Raw genomic sequence first — 10,668 nt, 5'->3', positions numbered from 1 at the left:
AATTCCCTCCTGCACATAGCCCCTTCGCCACTTCGTTGCTCAATAACAATCGTCATTTGCAAAAATTCGCACCCCATTTTCAAAACTCTAGCTACGGACCTAACTTTAGACTTCATCTCTTCTAACCGATCCTAACGTTTTTCTTGCATAAGATTGACTGCGATTGCCACGATAACACGATGACGACAGTGCGACAATACGATGACGACAGTGCGATAGTACGAATGTGACAATGCGACAATGCGAAAGTGCGATAATACGATGACGACAGTGCGACAATGCGATGGCGACAGTGCGATAGTACGATGGCGACAATGCGATAATACGATGACGACAGTGCGACAATACGATGGCGACAGTGCGATAGTACGATGGCGACAATGCGATAATACGATGACGAAAATACGATAACGCGATAATACAATGTGATAATGCGATGATACGATGGCGACAGTGCGATATGACTATCGTATTGTCGACATCATACTATCTTACTGTCGACATCGTATTGTCGCACTGTCGCATTGTCGTCATCGTGCTATCGCGTTGTCGCATTGTCGCCATCGTACTATCGCAGTGTCGCCATCGTACTATCGCATTTTCGCCATCGTATTATGGCACTATCGCATTGTCGCCCTCTGGATTTAAATGTGTAACCACGATAGCCGTTAAAGTATTCCGTATAAGAGCTTTGTTTGGATACAATTTGATTTACTACGGTTACTGCGATTAAGAATTAAGCGCAGTTGATCGTGCGTATAGTAGATTTTTTTTACAGTTAAACCATTTTTCACGATTAACATGATTGACTTCAAGATCTGGTATTAACCGATACGATCTGATTAGGTCCCAACAAGACGTTCAATCGAGGCGCAAATCGTGTTTTTTTTGTGCGAACGCAGAACAACAGTACACACAGTAACCTAAGATGTTATAAGCTCAGATCAATCTCGGGTTGTTTTGGCTTGGCCAATGTTCATTTACAAGTATTTACGTGATTAACGTCTTCTGAAGGTAAGTCACGCGTTTATTTTTTAACTCATTAACAACAACAACAACGGAAACATAAACAGCACGATAAATATGATGCTACGTCAACAATCAAAACGCACGAATACACTCGCTTGAAAGGTTTATGGCCAGTTTGTGGTTTACACCGCTTACCGACGTTTAAGTGCAATGTCTTTGTTAACAAGTTAACGCATGTTCGCATGTAACAGTAGCGTAGCAATAAACGTGTAACTGTGCAGCCACACATAGCATGCTTGTATATTTGTTTGATCGGTTTTTGATATTTAAATGGAAAAAATATAGTATTAGACCAACTTCGATGTATCTGAATGCAAACGCAAACGCTCACGCCAAATTGTTTGAACACTTTTGCAAGAATAAAACAATGAAATGCGTAAAACGGCAAACATAAATAATCATTTAAAACATCTTATTCGCCCATGCAACAAACTTGTCGATGAATTGACTTCTTTCAAAAAAAATGTTTTTCGATTGTTCATGAAATATGAATTCCAAGAAACACGCGAAGTGCATGTATACATACATGTGTCTCCTTTTACACTGACTTTTACATATTTATGACATTGTGTAAAGGGTTAATTTGTTACTTGAGAGCTAATCGTGCGTGTATTGTTATTTTTATATGTTTGAACGTTTGACTACTTGTGTTTATACTTTTTAAAGTAACGAAAGACGAAATTAACTTTGTCAAGTGTTACCTGAAGTGTTTTAACAGAACCCCATGTTTAAAGTATTTATTCGTCTTACGTCCCTGCGAAGTGCACATGGAGTCGTTTATTATTTGTTGCCGCTTGTCTGGTATTCGAATGACACACGTTGATACGAGTTATGAGAAATCATGTTTTTGCTGGGACAACATCGGTCGACTGGTTTTGAGATATGTATGACCTTCAGCGGCGCAAGAGGGGTGAAGGTCAAAAAGAGAAGATGAAACTATATAAGATGAGAAGCTTCAAGAACATTTCTCTTTTGAAAATTGTTTTTCAAGGAAACTACACTGTGAGCATGATTTATCAATTCATAATTTTACTTACTGCAATATGAATCACAATTAACACCGTTAAATTGAAAGTTATACTTTGAGGCGACCACTAGGAAATCGATTTTAAAAAAAATCGCTATATCTCTCAATTGAACTTTGAATTGTACTCGAACGTTTCATTTAAAGGAAGTTAGGTTAAGTAAATATCAACGTTTATTGCCTTGAGGCAGGTGTGTTAAGTGCGAAATGATGACTAAATATTTCCACGTATTACTTGTTGTATTTCCAAGCAGCACATGAGAAGCCATTTAAGTAGATAAGCATTTGTTCATAATTTGTTGGAGCATATTGAAAAAGTAATAATAATAATTATTGTCATTTCAGTGTTGTTCGTGAACTAAGAAAGGAACGAAGTTAGAATGTACGGTGTTTTTCTAACCGTGCTGGTGTCGATGCTGTGTTCGACATACGCAGAAAAGTGAGTATTTTTTATATTATTAAAAAAAATCACCAGTCATACCACGAGTAGCTTAATGTAATGAGTAAATAATCTCTGCAAATAATGTTAAACGACGTTGTTTTTTTTATGAAAATACAGGTAAAAAACATACGTTCACGTGGAAAGATAGAGAAGACTATAAAATAAACCGTACGCGGATATCATATTTTAACATATTAAATAATGTTATTATTTAAATAACATTTAAATTTAATAAATAATATTAAATTGTTTAAATTGCATTGATGTTGGTTTTGCATGAAAATGAATATTACAAGTGAAAATAGTATTTCAAATATTATTTTGTTCAGGAAAAAATATTTTCTGATTCTTATTCCAATAAAATTATAAAAAGAGATATAACACATGATAATTTTTTACTTGTTACACCGATTTTCATATTTCTTGCAGTACCTACTTGGCACTTATTCCCGGCACGGTTCGGCCGGGCAACATTCTGCGCATACCAGTTCACTTCCTGTCTCCAGTGTCTGCCGAGACCGTCACAGCTGAGCTGCTCACGTATGAAAACGAATCGCTGTCCGTCGCTACTTTCCGTAAGTTATTCTTATATGCTGGCTTCTTCCTTCGGTAGAAAATAGTGCACACAACTACTCCCGTCATACCTGACCTTATAGCATGTGCGTTTAAAATGCATGCTAATCGACGAAGTTCAGTAGATACGTCCTTGTTCATTTCTTTGGCTTTAAAAGAATAAAATTCAATCAATCAGATAAACGGTAGAAGAAACATCCTGAAGTTAAGAAGAAACGTTTTAAGACTCCTACAGGATAAGGTCATGGTGCATAAATAAACGGAATATCGTGTGGCGCAATTTCCATGAGTCAATATTCATGGTTTTAGAGATCTCAGCTGGGCCGAGAACAAAGCGTGGGGTGTCACCTGATCCACTGGGTGCAGAAACGGTTAGTGGAATGATCCTTACGGTGCCAGGAGCGAATGCAGTCCCAACTACAAGACAGGTCATCCGGACAGCACAGTCAAGTATGCTGATTGTGTTTAAAGCTAGCTTATTGACGATAAATACTTTACATGCAAAAAGCATATTGTTTGAATCAAACTTGTGTTTATCTATGTAATCCAAGTAATGTTTTAAACATGGCTGACTAAGACCATTTTAACCAAGATTTGGCCTTGCAATAATTTATTAAGCAGGTCGATTTTAATTCTTATCATTGTGATCCTCTTGGTGTGTATGAAGAGCACAGCTTCTGAGCTTTATATTTAACACATTTCGTGTTGTTTTGTTATTACATTTGTAAATATACTTTATCTAATATGAGAAGTCAGTGCTACTTTCTCATCTCATCAATCGTCGTTGTCTTTTAACTAATAAGTGCATATGCGCGGAGCGCATGTCATATGCTCTTTATGCTACTGAACGAACCCATTTTAAGCATGTTTATTGTACGCCGTTTAGTATGCCTAAGGTTTAATTGCCAATATGTATATGCCGTTGTTTTCTTCTTACTAACCATACATACTTCGACACACGTTATGATAATGGATGCATCTTGTTCAATTTCCACATATTTGCTTGATAGTTTTTTACATGGGCAAAACAAATCAACAACACACTCAACGTAAAAGAAGCATTATAATTGTTTTGTTTTACTCAGTATATATGGTATTCATTATTTACAGACATGTCGGCATTGTATGCTTATGTTGGGGAATGTATGCATATATGAACATATTCCTTGTTTTACTTCTTGTTTATTATTGTTTATATGTACTGTGTGCAACATGCCCTGCATGGTCTGAGGCCTCTATTAATGGAAATAGATTAGTTAACTGCATATTGTACAGCAACGTATTTCCCCAATGATAACGTGTGCCTTAGTTCTAGAAACGATCTTCTAGATGGGTCTTATATTTTTCAGCCTCTACAGCTCCGACACGAAACATAGTCCTGGATCTTACAGTAAGTTTATAATTGCTATTTTTTGTTGTGTGTGTAATTTTAACAAAAAATGCTTTACTTTAATTGCATGTAAAACAACTGATAGATATGTTGTACTTTGGGTGAAATATATATAAAAAAGCATTTAAAGCAAGCCGAAGTAATGGTGCATTAATAAATATACGTGTACTTTTCAGTTCATTATTGCATGTTCGTGTAGGTATGGATTATTTTATTAAACAGCACTAAATCGTATGTTAATTTAACTATGCGGCTCTTGTAGGCACCCAGTGGCATCACATGGGGCAGTTACAGATTGAAAATCAAAGGCGCAGGAACAATCAATTTCGAGAACCAGACGATAATTAACGGAGACCCAAGATCCATCGCAATTTTTGTACAAACGGACAAGGCAGCTTATAAGCCTGGGGATACAGGTAATACAGGAGTTTACACGTACCCAGGGGCACTGCTAAGGGAAATAATAGGCGATCATTAAAAGTGCATGATGACATTTTTACACTTTTTTCTGAGAACAATCGCTTGCTAAACGTAAAACTGCTTATTGCAACCTTTACGCTGATCGTATATGAGTTCATATTACATACAGTTTATGAAAGCCATGTAAGCAATTAAGAGCTATTAAAATACATTAATTAAATAGGCAATATGCAAGTTTAACCAATAAGATGTGCGAACGAATAAACGAAAATCAAGTGGTTTGTGTCAATGCGCACGTAATAATATGATAGAAGAGCTCAAGTTACAGTTTGAACACATAATATAAACTTTTGAACGTATCATGAAAATTAAATATAAACTAAATACATCAGACATAACTTAATTGTATTTGGATATGTGTTTTTCAATATGGATACGTCTAACTTCAGTAATTGTAAAGTCATAATTGAGGAATACAGCTGTAACCAAACGGCATATACTCGAAGAGTTTTCTTTAACATTTATGAATTAAATAATGTACAGTCATATAAAACCATGTGGTCAGTTTAGACTAACGTAAAAGCGAATCCGTTTGGATACATAGTATTTTTTAAGTGACACATGCATGTGAAAAAAGGGAAAAGGTTTATGACATCTGGCATATGCAAAACATGCAACATTTTATTTTTAAGATAATTCTAGATTTGTGTTTTGCTGATACACACATTTTATTGCTTTTGAGCAGAGTCGCAATATTGCATGTGACCTTTTCCAGCCACAAAGTGCTGTTCTCCCTCAAGGCCTTTCATTAATCAAGTACATAAGCGACATAATGGATATTTTGTTTCCCTGATATGATATGGAGTATAATAGTATACTAATAGTATATACTACATTTTTTGTTTAAGTCACGATAGGTTTAAAACATAATTATCAGAAGATGCATCGTTTCATATTAACTGCATGGCATGTAATTTTCTACAACTGCGGTACATGTGCCCATTAAGCGCTTGACAGGCACACGAACAGTAGACATTTACCAAACTGTAAAGGAATATAAAAATGTATAAAATCTGAAGGGTGAACGTACTTTTAACTGATGATGAGATTAAAAAATGTTTTAGCTAGGCTGACACAACATGCGTTAATTGATAGGCCACGCGAAACTTTCTACATGAAACATGCTGAGATGTCAGGGAAAAATAATTGTTTAATTAGTGTCCAAATGGTAGGTGTCCTGGAACAAACTGTCAGTGTCAACTGTTAACAAAGTATGCCCTTGATCCATGGTTAACCCTGAAACGTCTACCGTCTAGTTTGTTTACTCGACAGTCGTACCATTGATGTAAGAAATGGTGTTTCTCGTTAAAACATGTTTTGTCTACGTGTTCGTGTTCAATCACGGGCTAATGTTTTGATTCAGTAGGTCGTGCATCAATTGCGTTGAAATAATGATTTGAACGGCAGGATTTTTGCGCAATGTGTATGTTTGAATTTATGGTTCAGTTCAGTTGTGAACTAGTTATTGTACATATGTCTGATTTGTATTGATTTGTATAGACATACAAAACATAAAGTTTCAGGAAACATAATAAAGATTAATATTTTTTTACCATTCTCAAAAAGTATTCACGATGCTGAAAGCGCCTTGAGATGATCAACGAAAAACATAGCTTTTCAAAAGGTTGAAAGGCGATAACACATTTCAAAAATTAAATTTCATCGTCGATTTGCTTCTTAAAACCGCATTGACAGGTGTCACTAGTGATATTGTATGGGCATTTTAAAATAAAAATAAAAATGAAAAAAAAAATTTAATAATTGTATATTTTATGATGTTGTTTCTAATCAGCCCGATGCATTAATTTTCAAAAACGTTTTATAAGATTGCATATAACGTTATTGCGTAACGTTGTTCCTCCATGTACAGAAATGAACATGTACATGCTTTGTCTTTCGCAGTCCAGTTCCGCGTGTTTGCAGTTGACAGTACACTTAAACCAGCGAAGAGTACTTTAAATATCGAGATATTTGTAAGTGAAGCCACCAAGTGAAACCAACATTATAGCCTCGCTTCCCAAAATGTTATAAGTACAAACCTTTTTATAAGAGAGCCAACAGCTTTAACTTATTTTAACTTATCTGCTTAAGAAAAAATTTAACTTGGCGTCCTCGTATGTTTTTATGCCTCCTTGCGCTTTCAAAAGCCCTCTTTTTCCATCTGCTTTACATGTAAAGACATGATAAACACACATACTTGGTCAAAGAGATTTATTTTAAAATCGTTTTCATATTATCTAGAATCCTAAAGGAGATAAAATATATGAGCTGATGGGAGAAGACAATTTACAACCAAATGGAATACAAGGCAGTCTGCCTTTGTCAGAAAGGCCGGCTTTGGGCAACTATAGGATACAGGCGCAAGTTGTGGTAAGTACTGTTTAATAAATAATATGTTAAATATACATAAATAAGTGTGTATGTGTCTTATGAATTCAGGAAGCAAATGTAAAAAAGCGGCTTTTTTTGCTTGGATAAGTAGTGATATCGGCTACTTAACTGCACATACACATTTCCATCGGCATGCCAAATACACAAACAAATTAATAAGTCGGTATGAAGAACAAAGTATTTAAGTAAAATTCTCAGTTAGTTGTTATTGCTGCTTGAACATAAAATAATCATCGGATCATGTTATTTTAACACTAGGCTGTGAACGTTGTGAATGCCCTAATAAATGTTCGACTGCTCCTCAGTAGGTGTACTCACCGGTAAAAATTACAGCACACGGTCTCAACGTTTAAGTTGCCTTAAACCCATACTTTGACAATCAAAGACATCCATAATTTTGAAGACCTTGATTACTTTTTCATGGCGTACTTACATGTGTGACTCATTTTATTTACAGAAACGCGTTTCTTTAAAGTTAAACCATAGAAATTCGCCGGCAAAATCGATGGTATTTTTCAACGAAAATAGCCCGTTTCTTTAAATGCGCCATTAAATCAAACTGGTAATAATCGGCAAAACGCTCGTGGTTACATACCACAGGTGGTTAGCGTGTGGCTATGCTATTAATTAGTGAAAACATCATTTTGAATGATAAATAATCATATTATAACGAAAAATTAACTTTTCTGAAAAAAAATATTTCACTATCAAATATATATATAACAAGGTATGCAACTCAAAATCAGCCCAAAACGGGGTGCATCGCTTTGAACAGCCATATCTTCATCAATTTTGCAGCGATTTTCACGATCTCGGTCTTATTCAACGCAGAAATGAATTTCCTTTCTGGAAATGTATATGTCTTGCAATATTTTTACAAATGCTGGGTCAACTTTTAAGAAATAACACGATACACAACACGCATGACCCAGTTGACAGTGATCATGTATTCTTTATGAATGAAATCTCCAGTTGTAAAGACACACCTCCGCATTGGACCAATGAAATCACTCGTATGTTTAAAATGTTAGTTAGATGAAATGTATGTAAACAAAGGTTTCAAACGGCGCTGGACAGTTAGTCTTGATGCAGAATGTAACGACAAGAACGGTAATAATGTTTTTTCATACGTTTTATTGAATTATGGTATCGAACTACACGAACTTTATAGGGAAGTTACCCTTTACTCCGTGAAGATTTCAGTCTTAAAGACAGCATGATCACTGTCAACTGGGTCATGCGTGTTGTGTATCGTGTTATTTCTTAAAAGTTGACCCAGCATTTGTAAAAATATTGCAAGACATATACATTTCCAGAAAGGAAATTCATTTCTGCGTTGAATAAGACCAAAATCGTGAAAATCGCTGCAAAATTGATGAAGATATGGCTGTTCAAAGCGATGCACCCCGTTTTGGGCTGATTTTGAGTTGCATACCTTGTTATATATATATTTGATAGTGAAATATTTTTTTTCAGAAATGTTAATTTTTCGTTATAATATGATTATTTATCATTCAAAATGATGTTTTCACTAATTAATATCATAGCCACACGCTAACCACCTGTGTTACATACCACTTATTGCTTATGTTTATTACCTTGCCGTTAACACGAATTTGGATCGACTACTACTATTACTTCTACTACTACTATAACTACTATTACTATTACTACTATTACTACTACTACTACTACTACTACTACTACTACTACTACTACTACTACTACTACTACTACTACTTCTACTACAAATCTCATTTAAATCGTGATAACAATCTATTGGAAATACATGTTAAAGGGGCCTTTTCACAGATTTTGGCATTTTTTAACTTATTCATTAAATGCTTTATATCGATAAATGTAAACATTGGATCGTAACAGCTCCAGTAAAAAATCAAGAATAAAATTTAAAAAAGGAAAAGAACATCTCCCGGCCCAGGTTTCGAACCAGTGACCCCTGGAGTCCTGCCAGAGTCCTGAAGTAAAAACGCTTTAGCCTACTGAGCTATTCCGCCGAGTACACAGAGATAACGTATTTTATACATTATATAAGCAATCTTCGTAGTTTCACAAAATTTAACGACAAAAACAGAACTCTCCAAATTATTCAATCGTTTCGCGTTGCAACGCTTTATAATTTTTAGGTTTTAAAATCGTCAAAAGATGCATATAATGGCTATATTAGACCATGGTAAATGTTAAGTATTGCTAGTTCCTCACAAATATCATAACTAAAACGAAAATTTGCGAATCTGAAACAACTTTTTTCAATTTTGTCAATTTACCAAAGCGTGGAAAGATCCCTTTAATGTAAAATAAAATTTAAAATGCACCTTTTCATGTTTAAGGGATTGGACAGTGCTTCCGAAAGTCAAAACTTCGAAGTTTTAGAATATGGTAAGTAAGTGATTTTTAACAATATTATATGGAATACATATAGGGTGAAATTAAAGACAACAGTCTTGTATTTTGAACAAACGGAACGATAAAACGGTCAAACTACTGTTGCTCTTTAAAAAATAATGTCATTTTATGTTGGCAAAATGACTTTTTATCATGATTATTTGAATCTGTTAAAATGGTTTGACTTCACTTTGTCATACTTTAACCACTTGTTAAGTTCCATTATTTTTTCAGTGCTACCGATGTTTGAAGTCAGTGTTACAATTCCACCGTTTGGAAAGACAACTGACACGCACCTAAAGGGGAAGGTCCAAGCAAAGTACGTTTTCCAGGAACTTTTATTAAGTGTTTTATATAAATCTTGAACAATTTCTTGAATCTAAAGTAAAACATTGATGCATTTTTAAGAAATTTGTTATAAGATAAAATTAAAGGACCTATTTAATATATGATTTTTAAAATCTTTCGCTTGTTGAACACAATTTTTGCTTTAAATAATACACACCATTTATAGCTAAATACAAAACTATTAAATCCAATAAATTCGTAAATATTTTATACCATTGTCTTAATGTATTGGCTTACATACATTGTAGTCGAAATATAACATAAACTGTATATATTCGGAAGGTATACGTTTGGCAAACCGGTCATTGGCAATGTCCTTTTGCAAGTTAGAAGAAGGTACAGTTCAGGATTTTATGACCCCATAGCTGTCCAGTCAGAGTTTAAGGTAAGTGCACGATAACAAAGGTACAAGTGATACGCCAAATTAAAATTGATAGTACTTCAAACTTTTCGCGGTCAACATTTACTATTTATATCAACTGTTGTTGTATTCGATATTCTTGCGTCTCTCTTTATTTCGTTAATTATTTTAAGTAATGGACACACGACACCATGAATCTTTGCGAAATTAGCACTGTCTGTGTTCAT

At 34.6% G+C, this 10,668-nt stretch overlaps 1 protein-coding gene across 2 annotated transcripts in view; it reads left to right on the top strand.

Moving 5' to 3' along the window:
- The first annotated feature begins 861 nt into the window (after positions 1-861).
- LOC127877195 (CD109 antigen-like) overlaps positions 862-10,668 on the top strand; it is a 23,460-nt gene continuing 13,653 nt past the window's right edge. The window contains exons 1-11 of one of the 2 annotated variants that reach the window (XM_052422854.1): positions 862-1,014; positions 2,399-2,492; positions 2,925-3,070; positions 3,378-3,518; positions 4,418-4,458; positions 4,721-4,874; positions 6,841-6,911; positions 7,180-7,308; positions 9,678-9,726; positions 9,967-10,051; positions 10,363-10,465. In XM_052422854.1, the coding sequence (XP_052278814.1) occupies positions 2,434-2,492; positions 2,925-3,070; positions 3,378-3,518; positions 4,418-4,458; positions 4,721-4,874; positions 6,841-6,911; positions 7,180-7,308; positions 9,678-9,726; positions 9,967-10,051; positions 10,363-10,465 (978 nt within the window). In that variant the 5' untranslated portion in view covers positions 862-1,014; positions 2,399-2,433. Of the gene's footprint in view, positions 1,015-1,965; positions 2,032-2,398; positions 2,493-2,924; positions 3,071-3,377; positions 3,519-4,417; positions 4,459-4,720; positions 4,875-6,840; positions 6,912-7,179; positions 7,309-9,677; positions 9,727-9,966; positions 10,052-10,362; positions 10,466-10,668 lie in introns of those variants that run through there. The other variant, XM_052422855.1, reaches the window with a different exon arrangement.

The sequence above is a fragment of the Dreissena polymorpha genome, chromosome 4 (genome assembly GCF_020536995.1).
Source record: "Dreissena polymorpha isolate Duluth1 chromosome 4, UMN_Dpol_1.0, whole genome shotgun sequence".
Taxonomy (NCBI): Eukaryota; Metazoa; Mollusca; class Bivalvia; order Myida; family Dreissenidae; genus Dreissena; species Dreissena polymorpha.
This window is presented reverse-complemented; position numbering and strand designations above follow the sequence as displayed.